Source organism: Chenopodium album, chromosome 16, assembly GCF_948465745.1.
Source record: "Chenopodium album chromosome 16, dcCheAlbu1.1, whole genome shotgun sequence".
Lineage (NCBI taxonomy): Eukaryota > Viridiplantae > Streptophyta > Magnoliopsida > Caryophyllales > Amaranthaceae > Chenopodium > Chenopodium album.
This window is the reverse complement of record NC_137849.1, coordinates 51,003,552-51,023,051: the sequence shown is the minus strand read 5'-3', so window position 1 is coordinate 51,023,051 and position 19,500 is coordinate 51,003,552. Positions and strand designations below refer to the sequence as shown.

General features: G+C 34.9%; 1 protein-coding gene and 1 pseudogene across 1 annotated transcript; both read left to right on the top strand.

Annotated features, from left to right (window-relative positions):
* The first annotated feature begins 328 nt into the window (after positions 1–328).
* LOC145586951 (sucrose transport protein-like) lies at positions 329–5,184 on the top strand. Its single transcript, XM_081643925.1, has 3 exons — positions 329–1,693; positions 3,849–3,956; positions 4,663–5,184. Exons 1-3 carry the CDS (start codon positions 401–403, stop codon positions 4,831–4,833), a joined length of 1,572 nt encoding a protein of 523 aa, XP_081500051.1. The 5' UTR covers positions 329–400; the 3' UTR covers positions 4,834–5,184.
* Positions 5,185–6,582: 1,398 nt separating this feature from the next.
* LOC145584530 (sucrose transport protein SUC2-like) lies at positions 6,583–14,903 on the top strand (annotated as a pseudogene).
* Positions 14,904–19,500: the final 4,597 nt, after the last annotated feature.

Genomic DNA, 19,500 nt, shown 5'->3' with positions numbered 1-19,500 from the left:
TTTGGTGAGACTTTCTTTTCTTCACTAACATTAATTAATCTTGTATAATTATTATCTCCATTTATAAACGTAATGACACACATTATTTCTCTTCTTGTTTGTTGAAGTTAATAAAAATAATGTGAAGAAATGAGGAATCAAAAAATTAAATGGCTTTTACACGTGTCAAAGATGATGTAAAAAATAATGTTACTCCGAAGAAACTTAATTCAAAACGGATAAGCCTAGAGACCCGCCTAATGACCCCATCTTACTCCCCCCCACCCTTTTCCTCTCCTATATATTTTCGGCCTCACCAAACTCTTCCTCTTCATATCTTAAACTCACCCACAAAAAAAACTACAACTTTCTAACAGAAAGAAGAAAAAAAACATTGTTGAGAGAAAAAAAATTTAATACAATGGAAGGAAGAAATATAAAAAATGGTGATAATAACAAGACATCGGGTTCTCTACAATTAGAGAAGAACTCGATATCTCCACCACTAGAAGTCGAGGCTTCACTTAAGAAGCTCGGCTTGGTGGCATCTATAGCGGCCGGGGTCCAGTTTGGGTGGGCCCTACAGCTCTCCTTACTGACCCCGTACGTTCAACTCTTGGGCATTCCCCATACTTGGGCCGCATACATCTGGCTATGCGGCCCAATCTCTGGGATGATTGTCCAACCTTTGGTGGGGTACTATAGTGATCGGTGCACCTCCCGGTTCGGCCGACGTCGCCCATTTATAGCCGTTGGGGCGGCTTTGGTGGCCGTGGCGGTGTTCTTGATCGGATTTGCGGCCGATATTGGCCATGCGTCAGGGGACCCGAACGGGAACGTTGCGAAACCACGAGCCATTGCGGTATTTGTGGTTGGGTTCTGGATCCTTGACGTGGCTAACAACACCCTGCAAGGTCCATGCAGGGCGTTGTTAGCCGATATGGCAGCCGGGTCTCAAACCAAGACCCGGTACGCCAACGCCTTTTTTTCCTTCTTCATGGCCTTAGGGAACATAGGCGGATACGCAGCCGGCTCATACAGCCGACTCTACAACGTGTTTCCTTTCACAAAAACAGCAGCATGTGACATCTACTGCGCCAATCTAAAATCCTGTTTTTTCATCTCCATCACCCTCCTCATCATCCTCACCATCCTAGCGCTCTCGGTGGTCCGAGAGCGTCAATTCTCCCTCGACGAAATCCAAGAAGAGGAAGACTTAAAAAACGCAACCGGAGGATGTGCTAGGCTCCCATTCTTCGGACAACTAATAGGCGCACTAAAAGATTTACCAAAACCAATGTTGATCCTTCTATTAGTAACATGCTTGAATTGGATTGCATGGTTTCCATTCTTGTTGTTCGACACAGATTGGATGGGCAAAGAAGTGTACGGTGGTAAAGTGGGTGAAGGGAAGGCGTATGACATGGGTGTTCACGCGGGTGCGTTGGGATTGATGATTAATTCGGTGGTTTTAGGTGTCATGTCACTCAGTATCGAAGGTTTGGCTCGCTTGGTAGGAGGTGCTAAAAGGTTATGGGGTATCGTTAATATTATTCTTGCGGTTTGTTTAGCAATGACGGTTTTGGTCACCAAGTCCGCCGAGCACTACCGTGACACACACCATGTACCGGGTTCTACCGTTCCCCCGCTTCCGCCTGCCGGTGTTAAGGGTGGCGCGTTGGCTATTTTTGCCGTGCTTGGTATCCCTCTTGCGGTAAGTTCATTATTATTATTTCATCATGCATCTTTATTATTATTATTATTATTATTATTATTATTATTATTGTTGTTGTTTGATTTAACGTTTGTTACCTTCTCTAGAATTTGTTAGAGCAATTATTTATTTGATTTTTTTCCTAAGTTAAAATATTTATTTGCATATCCGTGAAGTGTTTCTTGTTTTAACTTGGCTACGTTTTAATCGTTTTTAAGTGAAATAAAAGCAATTAAGTGTATATATTATGGTTTTTTAATTATGGTACAATCAAACAAGAGAATATTAATTAGGTGAGTGATTATACTTTGAATATGGTGTACGTGATGACCAACTTGGCTTAATTTTCTTGTGATCATGTATTGAACTGCGAGTCATTTAGTCCTAGAGAATGTCTTTGAATTGTTTTTCAATTTCATTAGAATTTTTTTTCTACGAGTACTACGTAAAAGAATCTTACAAGTAGGAATGAAACTGTAACAACGCAATGTAAGGTATTTTACGAATCTTCACAATGTTTATCTTTTTTCTCACTAAAACAACGTAAAGATAAAATAATATTTTTGTTTTTGACTTTTTCTAAAACAAGATTAATATGAACGGTAAAATTGTGTAAACCTTGTGGTAAAAAAAAAAAAATAGGAGATTTTGTGGTATTCGAAATATAAGTTACATCACTATCAGTCTCAGATCATGTTATTTTGTATTACAAGAAGATAAATCAACTATTTACTTGACATGAGTTCACTAAAAATATGCCACTTTTTACTTCATCACTTGAAACAACTTTCTCTATATTTAGTAAATTATATAAAAACTATTTTTATTTTTAAAATTTATATATATATATATATATATATATATATATATATATATATATATATATATATATATATATATATATATATATATATATATAATTCTTAAAAAGTTAGTGAAAAATTATGATAAGCTGATTGGTTCCCTTCCATGCTAAGTTGTTAGCCAAAAGCTACACCGTCCACGCTCAAGAAGTAAGGGAAGATGGGCCAGTTTTTTCTTTTGGACTAAAGTGTCAGTTTGAACCAAATTAATAAAATTTGAAAAGTCTTCCTTAATTTAGTAACAAACGCCTTTTGAAATAACTACTGTTTTTGTTCTTGGCAGTTTTTGCCTACAGTCTAACTTCAACTTGTAGCTTTTCTGGCTGTTTTCGCTTCCATTTGTTCATATGACAAAAACAAACATTTCTTTGAGTATTGAATTGTCTTATACTTCAATGACAATTGAAAGTGAATCTGAATCTGAAAGAATTTCAATTTCTAGGACATGATTGTGGTAGTATTAGCTTAGATTAGTTGTCCACATCGCAATATTTTACTAATTTATCGATTTTTTTAGTTTCTATTTGATGAAAAAAATACCGATAATAAATTAATATGCTGACGTCAGTGTTTCTCCGTATAAGTTAAAAGAGTGAATTAGTATTCCAAACTACGTGTATGTATATGTGTTATTCCTTCTCAATGAAAATGACGTATGTGCTTTTTATTTTTTACCTAAGAATTGCTTTCTTTGTGAAATTATAGATTTAAATACAACAAATATTCCAAAGTAGGTGCACTGTTTATAGTTATTATTTACCCATGAATTAAAATTGTGAATATTAATTGATAAATTAATGTGAAAAGAAAAATATGAGTTGACCATCTAAGAAGACTAGTGAAGTCATCAAAGATTAAGATCAAGTGATGATTTTCCTTGGATTATTCTACTTGTTTCTTGTAATCAAAGATTAACTATAACATAAGTCCATAAAAATTGATGAATGAGTCATGAAGTTATAATTAATTAAGAACTTTTTGACCGTAGAGGTCAGGTAACTGGATATAGTGGTTGGGATGTTTGCTAAAACTCAACTGTCCACTTTTTTAATTTCTTGGCTTCAATCTAACCACATAAACAAAGTACGAATCTTATCCAATTTTAATCTATCCTATCACATATATTCCATGACTTTATGTTAAGCTCCTTCTGGTTCAAGCTGTTCGAATTTTATTTTATTATTTTATTTTTTCGCTTGTGAACATTAAAAGATATACTCCGTGTATATGTGTATGTATATGTATATATTCGAGAAAACTTATTAATTGTTGTCGTTATATGTATTTTATAGATCACTTTCAGTATCCCCTTCGCCTTGGCATCAATCTTTTCAGCAAATTCCGGTGCAGGACAAGGTCTCTCTCTAGGAGTTCTTAACCTCGCAATCGTTGTACCACAGGTATACTTTCATACAATATCATTTCAATTGTTTTGACCCATTCGAATTAATTTATAACTACCATAACCATATATCTTAAAACGTACACGTTTTATCCACGAATTCGATCAATTATGTAGTATAATCAATCTCTAAGGAGCAAGGACTCTACAATAAGAAACATATATATGGTCATGCCACATACCAACTTCCATGAAATGATGACATAGACTTATATTAAATTTGATCTTCTGCTTTCGATATAGTTAGTTACACGGAAATTTCGGAGTAATTACATAAGAAGAACTTATTATTCAAGCTATTAAAATGTAAGTAGGGAATGAAGAAGCACCGACCAAAAATTAAAAGCATACATTTTATATGATGGTGCATGCTACCTTAGGCCAACTTTATTAGAAACAAGAGTCAAGTTGAAATCACCAACTTTTTTCATATTTGAAGCAAAAGATTAATAAAGATGTCATGTATTTGTGGTACTACGTTAAGGCATTACTATAATCTGGTGAAAAGTGACTAAGCAAAATCAACAACTAACTAACGAGAATATTAACTTTTTCGACGATGTTGAGTCTTATTTGAGGCAAAGCGCGCTACAATTAAATTTTTAAATGAAACTGTTGGTCCAATTTTTTAATAGATTATTGTGAGACCGTGTCATACAAGATTTATCGACTAACTTTGTTTCCTGGATGTGTGGTGAAAACAGATGTTTGTGTCGGTAACAAGCGGGCCGTGGGATGCAATGTTTGGTGGGGGTAATTTGCCAGCATTCGTGGTGGGAGCCGTAGCAGCAACTGCCAGTGCAATTCTTTCCTTTACATTGCTACCTTCTCCTCCTCCTGATGCCAAGATTGGAGGGTCCATGGGTGGCCATTAATAAATTAAAAAAAATTATAGATTTGAAAAGAAAAAGGAAAAAAAAAAAAACAAAAAAGTTAACTTGTCTCTGTAATTAGAGAGAAAAGAAAAATATTGAATGAAGCTGTTAATTTTATGCATGCTTCATTCAAAATGTAATTTCTCTCTACTCCTTTTTTTTTTTTTTTTTTTTTTTTTTTTTGGTGTAACTTTTGTGACTTGTTTTTGAGATGATTAAGGAAGTGTTAGAGAATGGGGGATTGGCAAGAAATTGCTGGGGTATAAATATTGTCCCTCTTTGTAATTTTCAGCAACATTTGATAGTCAGAAATTGAAAAATCAAACAAAATGAGTTGCTCTCATTTTTCGATCGATCTCTTGCATTGTTTACACTCATATGTTAATTTGAGGATATTGTAGAAGGCGATTAATTACGGCGATTATTCAAATTAATAAGTGAACAAATGAAGTTATATATAGTATAATTATATTTTGCTTAACACAATCAACAAGGTAGCCAAGAAAGTGTTATGTGACTATCACCATTTATTGATTTGTTAAAATGTGACAATCACTAATTAATTGCCCAAGACACCAATGCAAGTTTGAAAGTCAAATAATATATGCAAAGAAAGCAACTCTTACCCTAACAAGTAAAGGATCTATCTCATTTAATTTAGAACTTGAATGTTTGAAAATACGACTATACGAGTAATTAATTGCATTATTCGATGATTCTAGTTTGAGTGTTTGCACATTATTGTCTATTTTCACCTCTATGAGACTATTACTTATTATTTTGAGGCCCTCCCACAGTCCCATTCAAGGTTGTTCTGATTCAATCAAACTCAATTATGATTTTATTATAAGGTGAAATTCAGTTCTAATAAGTTTATTTGAAAAGAATATATCCTACATTATTACTCCTTATCTCCCTTCATGGCTCCATCGTGGCAGTAATCAAGAAGAGAAAATCTACTCTATGCATCACTTAACAGAATAAATAATGATGGGAATAAATTCTTGAGTCAGATTCGATATTTCATTAAAGTGTCACTGACTCACCAATTATTATTGCATTGTGCACTATGAATTGATGCTATCATATTTTCAAAATATACACACTTAAAAATCTAATAAGATCGCACGTAATAAAAAATTTCAACACTCCCGTATAAGTATAGTAATTTTTTTAATCCACATAAGCCTTAAATGATCTTTATAAAATAAATAAAAAGACTGATCGCGGGGTACTATAGCATGTTATTCCTCTTTACCTTATTTCTTCCGCTCCAATCTAAAATAGTTTAATTCAGGAAACATCTGATTTCTTACCAATAAAACCTCCAATTAAGATACAAAATCCATAATTTGACCAACATTTAATAAAAATAAGGTAAGGTATGAAGATAATACAGAACCTAATTGGAAAGTCCAGCTATTCACATTGCAAAATGCAGATTCAATCAATCAATTCATTAAATTCATATCCAATTTCCATAATTATATAATTTCCAATTTTACTCTTATTATCCCACCGTCATTAATTTTAACTTCCCAAAACTAGGGACCATACTTTTTATATAAATACACCCAATTTTATCTCTTTTCTATCTCAAATTTCTTACAATAAAATCTAAAACACATTTTTACTGCTTCAAAAGTAATCTCGTTTTTTCTGTGTTCTTTGAGATTTTTTCTTTCCTGTTACAAATAGAGAAATAAAATTGCAAAATTATGGATATAATTCAAGTGGAAAATCCCGAAAATGGGCAAAAAAAAGGGTCCAGCAAGCCCAACATGGAAGCTAATGTTAGTGGCATCAATTGGAGCAGGGGTCCAATTTGGTTGGGCCTTACAACTTTCTCTTTTAACCCCATATGTCCAACTACTTGGGGTCCCACATGTTTGGGCCTCATTCATATGGTTATGTGGCCCAATATCTGGTATGGTGGTGCAGCCCATTGTGGGGAATAGCAGTGATCGGCTGAAGTCAAAGTACGGTCGCCGGAAACCGTTCATCTTCATCGGAACAGTATTGATATGTATCGCGGTGATGCTTATTGGGTTTGCAGCCGATATCGGGTTTAAGTTGGGTGATACACTTGATAAACCTACTAAACCTAGAGCTGTTGCTTTCTTTGTTCTTGGGTTTTGGATACTTGATATTGCCAATAACATGGTCCAGGTAACCTTTTTTTTTTTTTTTTTTTTTTTTTGGAGTATAATGTCTTAAGAATTTGATTTTTATGTGATCATTAAAGTTTTAAAATCAATGTTATCTATTGGTACATTTTTTTGGTATGGTAATAAAGTGTGATTTGTCTAGTTTATAATAAATTAGATTATGTACAAGGTACAGCTTGATAAGGTGTTAAAATCATACAAGTATTAATTTGGGTACATTTAATTTGGCAATTAGGTATAGATGGATGACATGGATCTATATAACAAAGTTTTGGATGAGGATTGATGATTTTAATAATGTGCATATATACAAGTACTCATATATTATTTCCTTAAAAAAAAAAAAAAAAAAAAAAAAAACCAACTAATTTAAAGAAACTGTGTAAATAAATTCACAAAGTTGTTAAATTGGACCTAATATGTGTACCGTTAAAAAATAAAATTAGACCTAATATAAAATCGTACTCCGTATAAAATAAGTTCAAATAAAATAGAATTTAATACTCTGTATTTCATAATTCTTGTCGGCTCATAATTTAGCAAGGTGTATGCAAAATAAGAGAAAATCTACCATCTTGAGATATTCGAAAGGTACCAAGTTGTGTTGTGTGCATATAATCCTTATAAATTGATGTTTGGCAAAATGGTGTTTGGTAAACTTTTGATATTGAAGGGTTTTACAATTGGAACCGTTTATTCTTCATTCCCATCACTATCACATCATCGAATCCACATTATTTGTGACAATCTTTCATGTAAGATAGATTCTCAAAATTCCTTCCACAAAAAAAAAAAAAAAAAAAAAAAAAAAAAAAGGTGTTACTTTTGTACAACTAAACTACTATATCATGAAATGGTTGCAAATCTTATATGGAGGCCGGTGACCGATCACCTTTCATAATTTCTTTAATCCAATTTCTCGAAATCTATGTGTTTTTTTCTAAAAGTATTGCGTACAAAATTTGATTAGTCCTTGTATCTCTTAAGTTGTATATAACTTTTGCTCTAATATTTACCTAAACCATCCCAAATTTTCGATTTAGAAGTACTCATGAGACGATTATATTGCATTATTACTAACGTTTGACGTAGTGCAAACGTAAGATGTCTAGAGAATGTCTATTGCTTTACTTAGGGGTTAGGTTAAAGGACCACGAAAAAAAAAAAAAAAAAAGGAGGTGTTTAGCTTTGCATATGTTCTTAGCTGATATGAAATATGACTGGTGCAAAGCATAGTTCAGTTGATCTAGAAATGATGAGATGATATTGTCATTCAACTAAATCATGTGAATTGTTCACATAAATGTGGGTGGTCCTTAAAATTAGTGGGTAAATATGTGATATAGATGTTTCCAGCTAACATGTACTTGGTATGAATATGACCAAAAAGGAAGAGAATATATGTCCATTACTAACATTTTAGGGACTACATACAATACATCGTACATGATTAATCTTAATTTAGAAAGAAATAATAATTATGATGCTGATTTTTGCCTACATGTTAGGTAGGATTTATGAAATTGAAGGTTTTGACATTATTATAACATGATTGAAGTGACATGGTGTTGCAAAGTAATTATATATCGAGGTCAAATTATAATTTTCGTGGTAGAAATCAAATTGGTAAAAAAATTTACTTCGATGTCTGTGATACTCGTACTTATTTATGTTTTAATGATTGTTATGTTTTTGTGTTATAGGATCCTGCAAGAGCATTCTTGGCGGATCTTTCAAGACACGACCACAGGCAAATGAGAAAAGCCAATGCATTCTTCTCATTTTTCATGGCTATAGGCAACGTTTTAGGCTATGCTGCTGGATCTTTTAGTCGCCTCTACAAGTTTCTCCCCTTCACCCTTAACAATGAATGTGAAATATATTGTGCCAATCTTAAAACATGCTTCTTCATTGACGTCATCTTCCTACTCATCCTAGTCAGTCTAGCCTTCTTCATGGTCCGGGAGCCCGAGTTCAAAAAAAGATCCGAACACGAGGATCCATTTTTTGTTCAAGTCAAGTCAACTATTCGCAATTTGGGCCGGCCCATGTTGATGCTTTTCTTAGTCACAGCCATAAATTGCATTGCTTGGTTCCCATACTTGTTATTTAATACTGATTGGGTTGGTAAGGAGATTTATGGGGGTAATCCTACTGGGCCTGATCCACAAAAACATGCTTATGATGACGGTGTTAGGATTGGATCATTGGGCCTAATGTTGACTGCGGTTACTTTGGGCCTTATGTCATTGACTATTGATCCTTTGTCAAAAGTGCTTGGTGGTGCTAGGAGGCTTTGGGGGGGGGGGGTCAACTTTGTCTTAGCAGTGGCTTTAGCATTGACTGCCGCAGCCACAAAGATGGCTCAACACGTGAGGAGGTCGTCCCCACCAGGGACCCCACCACCTCGTGGTGTCTTAGCCTTTACTTTGACTCTTTTTGCTGCCATGGGCATCCCACAAACGGTACGTGTTATAGAAGAGTGATTGAAGGGATGATTTTCTCATTGATTATTCACACGTATAAATAGTTACAAGCAAGGGTAAGACTCTAACTAAAAAGGCTATACAAGATACTAATTACTAGAAATTAGGGGAATAAAATCAGCAAGATATTTACATGTAAAGTAGTAAAATAAATCCCTGTAATCAAGGCACAATATAGGCACCAAATATTCTCAAGGTTTGACCTTTAGCAAATCATTCCTTAATACGCCCCCTCAAAATAGGCGACCAAGATGAGAACCCAATTTTGTGAACCAAATTTGTGAAGATGACTCTTGGAAGTGGCTTGGTGAGGGCATCAGCGAGCTGGTCATTTGTGGAGATATAAGCAACTCGTAGTTTTCCATATTGGACGTTCTCTCGAACAAAGTGATAATCCAGAGCTAGATGCTTCATTTTAGAATGAAAGACAGGATTAGCACTCACGTAAGTAGCTCCTGCATTGTCACAATAGATGACTGGTGCCAATTGTAGAGTATGACCAAGCTCTTTGAACAAATTTCGAACCCAAAGTATTTCAGTAGTGGCACTAGCTACTGCCCGATATTCAGCTTCGGTTGATGATCTAGCTCTTGTACGTTGTTTCCTAGATGCCCAAGAGATTGGATTTTTTCCCAAGTAAACAATGTATGCTGTTGTAGATATGTAGTCATCTTTGTCTCGTTCCCAATCCACATCGGAATAGGCATGCAATGTAAGTGGTGAGTCTTTGTGTATGGTTAACCCCATATTGGACGTACCACTAAGATATCTAAGAAGACGATGGAGAGATTGCATGTGCTCTTCAGTAGGACGTTGCATGTATTGAGCTAGCTTGTTAACTGCAAATGCCACATCCGGCCTTGTGAGACCAAGGTACTGAAGGCTACCAATTAGAGAACAGTACTCAGTGGGATCATTGAGGAGTTTGCCTTGAATAGTCAATGGAGGATGGGTTGCTAGTGGTGTTGCAACTGGTTTCGCATCGTCCATGTTTGCTTTACTTAATATATCAGCAATGTATCTCTTTTGACTCAAGAAAATACCATTTGGGTTAGGCATTACTTCCACACCCAAAAAATAAGATAGTTCACCAAGGTCTTTCAGTGAGAAACGAGCTGCTAGATTCTTGATAAACTCTTTAAGAAAAATTATTGCATTGCTTGTAACTATAATGTCATCAACATAAACCAACAAATAAATAATATTACCATTTGTATGCAATGTGAAGAGAGATGAGTCTGAGATTGTGTTTTTGAATCCCAAGTTAAGTAGATGTTGTCGTAGCTCCGTGTACCAAGTTCTTGGAGCTTGTTTTAAACCGTAGAGAGCCTTGTTTAATTTGCAAACATGAGTTGGGTTGTGACGGTCACCATAGCCGGGAGGTTGAATGGTATAAACATCATCAGAGAGTGTGCCTTGAAGGAAAGCATTATTTATGTCTAATTGACGCAAAGGCCAACCTTTACTAACCGCAAGAGAAAGAACCAAGCGCACTGTAGCAGGTTTGACAACCGGGCTAAAGGTTTCTCCGTAATTGATCCCTGCTCTTTGATTAAAACCTCTTGCAACATAACGTGCCTTATATTGGATAATGTTACCATCTTTATCTTTCTTGATACGAAAGACCCACTTGCACCCGACTACATTTTGTGATGGAGAGGAGGGAACAAGGTCCCAAGTTTTATTTTTTATTAGAGCACTAATTTCTTCATCCATGGCTTTACGCCAAATTGGACTCTTTAATGCTTGAGTGATGTTTTTCGGAATCTCCACTTCCCGAGCCTCTACATTCAAATTTAGTTTAGTGATGGGTTTCCTAATGCCATGTTGAAGACGAGTGGACATGTGATGAGTAGGTGGAGGAGGAGGAGGAGTAGGTGGAGGTGGGTGGGAGGGAATGGTAGCGTTTTCGGCAGCGGAAGAGTATTGAGATCGAGGGGTGGGTTGTGGTGATTGTTGATCATGTGTTAGGGTAGATTTTGTTTGTAATATGGGTAGTGTGAAGGGAGCCCACTCTTCTATCAAGGTGGGCAGTGAAAAAGAGTTTTTATTTTTCTCCTTGAAAGGAAATACATGCTCAACAAAGTGCACATGACGAGAGGTGTAGATACGATGGGAGTCGAGTTCTAAGCAGTAGTATGCACTTTGAGTGGGAGAGTAGCCTAAAAAGACACAAGGTTTGGACTTTGGGTCTAATTTGTGAGAGGTGTAGGGCTTTAACCAAGGGTAGCAAAGACACCCAAAACTTCGAAGTTTTGCATAGTTTGGTTGGACACCAAAAAGTTTTGAATAGGGGCATTCATTGTTGAGAGTAGGTGTTGGAAGGCGATTTATTAAGTAGGCTGCCGTGGAGCATGCATGAGTCCAATATTCTAAGGGCATGTTGGCATGAGAAAGGAGAGAGAGGAATGTTTCTACAATGTGACGATGACGACGCTCGGAGTAGCCATTATGTTGTGGAGTGTGAGGAGTTGTGAGACGGGAAATGCCATCAATAGACAAATAGGTTCTTAGAGTCTCATATTCCCCTCCATTGTCATAATAGAGTGTTTTTAGAGGAAGTTGAAAATGTTTTTCAACAAGTGCTTTGTAACGAATAAATACATTTTTGGTGTCGGATTTTTGTTTTAAGTTATATAACCAAATGTATTTAGTATAATGATCAACAAAAATAAGATAGTACTTAAAACCATCATGAGAGTATATAGGGGAGGTCCATAAATCAGTGTAAACATGTTGTAGAGGAGCATTGGAAGTAATAGAGGAAGTAGAGAATGGAAGTTTATGACTTTTATTGCAAGCACAAGAATTACAATCTAAAGTAGAAATACTAGGAATATTAAGTTTATTTCTCGAAATAAGTTGCCTAAAAGCATTTTGAGAGGGATGTCCTAAACGGTGATGCCAATCAAGAGAGGTGGCTTTTGTGCTTGCGTAGACCCTAGGAGATTCGGACTTTATTTCATAGATGCCTGACTTAACCAACCCTTGGAGTAGAATTTCCTCCGATTGGAGATCCTTCACAAGAAAAGAGTTTGATGAGAAAAGAACAGAGACATTATTATCTTGGCATAGTTGAATGGAAATAATATTTTTAGACATGGCAGGAACAACTAACACATTGTTAAGTGTAAGAGAAGAGAAAGAAAGAGAACCAAAGTGAGTAATTTTGAGGCCCATACCATCACCAACAATTAACTCCTCTGTTCCATCATAGGGAGCATGTAGTGAGAGATTATTAAGGTCCGCCGTGACATGGTGGGATGCACCACTGTCAAGAAGCCATGGGGAGGATGAGGATGAGGCAGCTAGACTTGCCATGTTGGCTTGAGGCTTGGGGTTTTGTTTAATTGTGTGAAACGATGGTGGAGTAGCATTAGGAAAACGTTCAGTAAACAAAGGGCAGTGAGCAACCACATGACCCTGCTCTCGGCACCATTGACACTTGCCAAGAAAGGGACGAGGCTACTTATTATAAGTGTTAGGGGTAGGAAGGATACCTCGACCATTGTTGCGGTTATTTGTACCATAGGTACGGGCTTGATTCCGAGTAGAGGCAGCAAAAGCAGTTGCAGGGAGGGAAGGATCGGCACGACTTTGTTGAATAGAGAGTTCTTTATTAATAATTTTCTCATGTAATTCTTCAAAGGATATGGTTGAGTCCCTTGCATTGACCGACTCAATCACAGAGTTGTAGGAGTCATCGAGACCAAAGAGAACTCGATCGACCAAGTCTTCATGCTCAACCGGCTTTCCTAAGGCTGCAAGTTGGTCCGCGCAAGTTTTAATATCCTGCATGAATTCAGTGACGGAGTGGTTTCCTTTGGTAATGCGGTGCAATTGATCTTTAAATTGTTTGATATGGCCACGACTAGGGGTTGCATAAATTTTGGCAAGAATGTCCCACATAGCCTTTGAGGTATGTGCTTGAGATACCAGCGGCACCAAGTTTGGCGAGAGAGTACCAATGAGAGCACCATAAAGCAGCTTGTCTTGACGAGTCCAAAAGGAATAATCAGGGTTGATTTGTTCCTCATTTTCTATGGTTACAACAGTAGGAGGGTAGGGAAGAGAACCATCTATGTATTGATAAAGGTCATGACCAACAAGAATGGCTTCAATTTGCATTTTCCAAGAAAGATAGTTTGTGGGAGTGAGTTTGATTGTATTATGGATATTAAGAAATATGAAGGGTTTTGCGGGATCGCCACCATTGGGAATGTGATAGGAGGGAGTTTGGGTTGGTATAGACATTGTAGAGGGTTGCACAAGAGAAAATTGTAGAAGAAGAAGATCAGAAGGCTGATACCATATAGAAGAGTGATTGAATGGATGATTTTCTCATTGATTATTCACACGTATAAATAGTTACAAGCAAGGGTAAGACTCTAACTAAAAAGGCTATACAAGATACTAATTACTAGAAATTAGGGGAATAAAATCAGCAAGATATTTACATGTAAAGTAGTAAAATAAATCCCTGTAATCAAGGCACAATATAGGCACCAAATATTCTCAAGGTTTGACCTTTAGCAAATCATTCCTTAATTGTAAAGTAGTAAAATAAATCCCTGTAATCAAGGCACAATATAGGCACCAAATATTCTCAAGGTTTGACCTTTAGCAAATCATTCCTTAATACGTGTTACTTTTTTAAAATCATTCCTATAGTATACTATGTATAGTACTTAATAAACAAAAAGTAACATTTGGACCATTTTCGACACAAATTACCTTCAGCATTCCATTTGCTCTAGCATCAATGTTTTTCCTCTGATTCTGGATCCGGTCATGGTGAGTTTCCTCAGCAAAATTATCACTATAATTTATTTTACAACTTTTGCTTATTTTCCTTATATTGGTATCTTGGATTACACATATTTATAACAAGAATTCATATATATCTTTCTAGGGCTTTCACTTGGAGTATTGAACTTGGCAATTGTCATACCTCAGGTACATTGATTTGTGGTCGCATATATTACAATTATACAAGTATATCATATTATACACTCCAATACTCCATTCAATTCATTTCAATAAACTTGTTAAATATACCAAAATTGTTATAAAAGTCTTTAGTACAAATATATGTTGATTCGATATTCATTTTTCATAGCATGATCTAGAGTCGATATATTATAATGAAACAGTAGCACAAATGTCTTTTTTTTTTTTTCTAAATAAACGTAGCACAAATGTCATAAGATATAAATGTGCATAAGTACTAACAATACTAACTGAAATCATATGATTTAAATTATTGAAACAGATGTTCGTGTCACTGATAAGCAGACCGTGGGATCAACTGTTTGGAGGTGGTAACCTCCCTGCATTTATGCTAGGAGCCGTGGCAGCATTCATCGATGGAGTTCTTGCTTTCACGGTGCTTCCTCCTCCGAGTTCCAACAGTTAAAATGAGAGACTGCGTTAACTACGTTATAAGTTATAAGTTAGTTATAAGTTAGTTTATATATTTTATTAAGTTGTATTTGTAGAAGATTAAGTTACTCTATATGTTTTGGCTAAGCACTCAACTAGATTAATGTTTCATTGTCGATCATCAGTTAGATAATAGAAGATTAAGTCATCTATAGACTATAGTAGTGCATTTTATTCATCACCTAATATTTTAGTGAACTTAACTTAATTATCCCTATCAAATTATATTTGAACTCATTTTTTTAATTGAAGTTATATTATATATTAACCTTAGTTCATATTACGGTTGGTTTAGATAAGTTTATATGGTAGATAAGTTCAGAAAAAAAAAAGAAGTTTAGACAATACCACAATGGTTCCAAGTTTAGTCTACAACTTAATAATTTCTTTCTTGAATAATCTTATAACCCAAGTTCATATCATGGTTAGTAATTTTAGTTATGGATAAATAGATAAGTCTAGAAAAAAAAATTTTAAGATAGTAGCTAAGTTGTCTAAATTCAATTTAACTACTTAAATAATTTCTAATAATTATTGGAAAATAAGTTCAAGAAGCTAAAATTTGAAGTAGCGAGCAATGCAAAAAGGTGAATTACCAAATTTGTTTTTTTTGTAAAAAAAAAAAGTGAAATACCAAATGAAACTATAGTGCTATAACCAAGTTGTTTTTCATCCTTTGACAATCATTCTATACATTTTCAAGATCAAAGAGATGCATCAATAGGTGCAATTATGCCTCGAGATCTAGACTGGATGGGTATATGAATCTCTCATTTGAAGATAAAAATGCACTACAATTGAGATCTTTTAAAGCTTGGATATCAGAAGTAGTGGAAGCAAATTATGTCCTTGTACGTTGATCTTGTAAGCAATCTACAAAGCATAATAGGGAAATAATTGATGACCTTGATGTCACAAGCAAATAAAAATAAGAAACCATAATATAAAACACTAAACACCATCACATAAGGCTTAACATCAATGACAAATAAACCACAACCATTGTAGAACCTTGTAAAGACACAAGGTATGCATTTATGAAATCCAAACATCCAATTACAGGAATAGAAGCAATTTATTAGTTGCTGAATAAAAGCATAAAAATAAGGGGGGGGGGGTTTGGTTTGCAGAGTGGTATGGGTTTAGAATTAGGAATGAGATTAAGTTAGTATCGGGTGGAAGTGTGGAACTAGTACTTAATATCATGTGTTTGGTTCAATTATGGAATGAAATCTCTCACTATTCCCTCCTTTTATTTGATACCTAAGAGATTGGAATGAGCCAAACCCACCCTCCAAGGTTTCTAAACCCCATACCTCGGGTTTGATGTATGAGTTTAAAAATCATACTTTTGACAACCAAACATATGGTATGAGTTTTAGGCATTCTAAACCTACACCTCATACCTATATTTTGGGATCCGAACACTCCCTAATTTTTAATAAATCAAACCTAATCTTGAAGAAGTAACTTCTCTGGAAGATAAAAGCAAGCCCCAGTTTATAACCTTGATAAACAAATTATGTTTATCAAATGACATTTTTGTAAATAAGTTGCATTGAAAATTATGTTTTTTGATGAACAAAATATATTTTTACTGTTTGTGGGCCATTATGACAAGTTGGACAGATTTAGCATTTGTTACTATTCATCTTCTTCCTCCCACCTTTTCTCAAATCTTCCACCGGCAGCACCACCATAGCCACCATCTGTTCCACCACCATTACATCAACCACCATCCGAAACCCATCACAACCACCACCATCTGTCCACCTTCCGCCGATAAAACCCACAAAAGCCTTCCTCTTCGTCCCGTCGTCTTCCTCTTCTTCATTAACAATGGCCACTTCGCGGCGAAATAAAAAGACACCCTACTAAAGAAGAGTGTAAATAAGGGTCATATCAACCCCTTAGGGAAAGCCTTTCATTCGCGGCGACATTTTGAACTGCCATAGGTGGTGGTGCCGTGGAGGAAGAAGTGGTTTGTGGGTTTGGGTTTCAGATTTCCACCATTGAAATTGAAGGTTGAAGGAAAAGAGAGAAAACAACAAAAGGTTGAATGAGGAGAGAGAAAATCAGAAAATACCAAAAGGTTAAAGGAAGAGAGAGAAAATAACATTAAACCAAAAGTTAGATGTAATTTACATATACACCCCTTGATAAAAAATTTTTTGTTTATCAAGGTTATAAACTTGTATTTTCTCGAAAGATAACCCTTAGATGTAGTGCATGGAAAACTTGGATGGTACAGGAGTTGTATTAGAGCCTTCAATTCATTCATCCACTCAACCTTCCGCAAAGAGAGGGATGTTTAAGAAGGAATTTGCTAATTTCTATAAACTCTGCAGATTCAGTAGGTGCCGAAGGAAAAGAGCAAAATGAAAATCGACTTGAGAGGTACTTGAAGAAAGGAGATCTATCCAGAAAGTTAGAAGGTCTTAATCCCATCCATTTGATATTAACATAATCAACATCGCTGACACTTATTGACTCGCATTCTTTAGACAATTTCCAACCACCATACAACCTAGGTACCTCATTAGGTGGTGTATCCAGAAAGGTCAAGAGCTTAAGATCACAGATATCCATATCAATTGCTGCAACAATAGGCATATCCGGTAGACATTTCCTAAGTTTCTTAAGGAACAAATATCTAAATTTGTCCCACTTGACGAGAATAATTAGGACATCATGCGCATCTGTCTCACAAGTACGACTAATATGATATTGGTCGAGCTCGTTAAAATTGTCCATATTCAAAGCAAACATCACAACTTTGGCAAAAGTAGCCAATTTGGTGATATCCTTAAAAGGCCAGCGGAGTCCTCTAACAGAACGAATACACTGTTTTTTTTGTCTTAGTGGTGAGAATAAAGTGTACCAGAAATACGCAAGTTTTCTTCATCGAATGGTAGCGCCTTCGGTTTTTTGAAGAATAAAACTCTTTTTTGTAATAGTTTTTGTCCACCTGATGATGGAAAAGAATCAAATAATGTTCTATTGTCGCCGTCATCATCACCCTCATCATTGTCCAACATGGGTCCCCAAGGCAGGATCATCAGTCGCATCAACTAATTGACAAAAATGATCATCCTCTACCAAACGATCGAATACAATAAACTTCTCAACAATCACACGAAAATTAGGATACCGTTCTTTTGACTTAGGAAGAGCCATCTTGATAATTGAATTTATGTCAAAATTATACCCTTTCATCATTTTAGAGCAATCAATTTCAACTTCATCCCCATCATAGTTAGTTTTTGTAACAACGATACAACCCGTATATCCAGACTTGTCACGTGCAATATTCTACTCCCAATGATTCCCTTGTACACTCCCAAAGACAACACAAATCTTTAATCGGATTATTAACCCTATTTATAGTATATTTTCCTTTAAAATTTGTATCTCCCTGAATAAAATTTAAAATTGTGTAAGGCATTGATATTATTATTGAAATAAATTAGTTGATAAGATATGACATTTACATAAAACAAATAATATTAAAATTTTTGTATGACGTAATATTATTTATAAATTAACAAATTACGTGAAACACGTATGTATTAGTTATGCATAAATAGATAAGTAGAAAAACTAAATTTCAATAGGTTATCTAAGTTCAATTTACTACATACTTAAATAATGTCTAACAAGGTTAGTTGAGTTCAAGTAAACTTGATAAGTTAAGAAAAGTAAATATCAAATGAATTAAAAACTCATTTAATTCAAATTTTGTTTACAAATGTTTTGTACTACCTTCTTTGTCAATTATGTAAGTCTTTTTCTAATAATTACATAGATATATAAATATTAGGTGGTCTATAATTCTCATCATGTTTCACTTATGCGTTAATAGTCTACTTTACAATTACCTTAAAAAGTAAATAATAAAAACCAATTAATGCAAAGCTTCTTGAATAGGTGTTAAATAAAAGAGGAAATGCGTGTATTAAAAATGGAAGTTTGTTTGCAATCATAGTATGATGGAATTATTAATAGAAACCTTCGTACTCTAAAAAGTAAATGTTTATCCGAAAAACACCTCAACAAAACCCAAACAAAATAGTGGTTCAAAGTAGAAAAAAACGTAACACTCCTATAAAAATGGATTAGTTATAAGGTTACCTAGTGAAAATCATTTTTAAAACAAGATAATGTTAGTTTCACTCCTCTTTAAAGGGAAACCATGTGAGTTTAATTTATCCAACTAATCCTTATCTATTTTCAGTACTTAGATGGCCATGTTTATCTCCATTATCACTTATTTTCACTCTGTCTCATATATTATATATTCTGCTTAATTCTTTTTATCTTGGCACAATTCAATTAAAAACAACATTGTTAATATCACAATTCATTACATTTTCTATTCCTCATCTACATAACATTTAATCTACGAAAGATTTCCCATACACAAGTTACGCCACATACATCAATTTACAACATCTAGATTGTCTATAGCCAGCTAATAACTAACCAATACTTGCGTACATTCAATTTGTATCATATAAAATTACAACCTATATAGTTTCATTTTAAGAAAATTTATTTTTGATTATTACCAA

Bases quoted from the DNA above. Each gene is read 5' to 3' on its own strand.
- LOC145586951 (XM_081643925.1), top strand. From the start codon at position 401: ATGGAAGGAAGAAATATAAAAAATGGTGATAATAACAAGACATCGGGT. The intron at 1,694-3,848 runs GTAAGTTCATTA...TGTATTTTATAG, and splicing joins TGCTTGGTATCCCTCTTGCG to ATCACTTTCAGTATCCCCTT. The intron at 3,957-4,662 runs GTATACTTTCAT...TGGTGAAAACAG, and splicing joins TCGCAATCGTTGTACCACAG to ATGTTTGTGTCGGTAACAAG.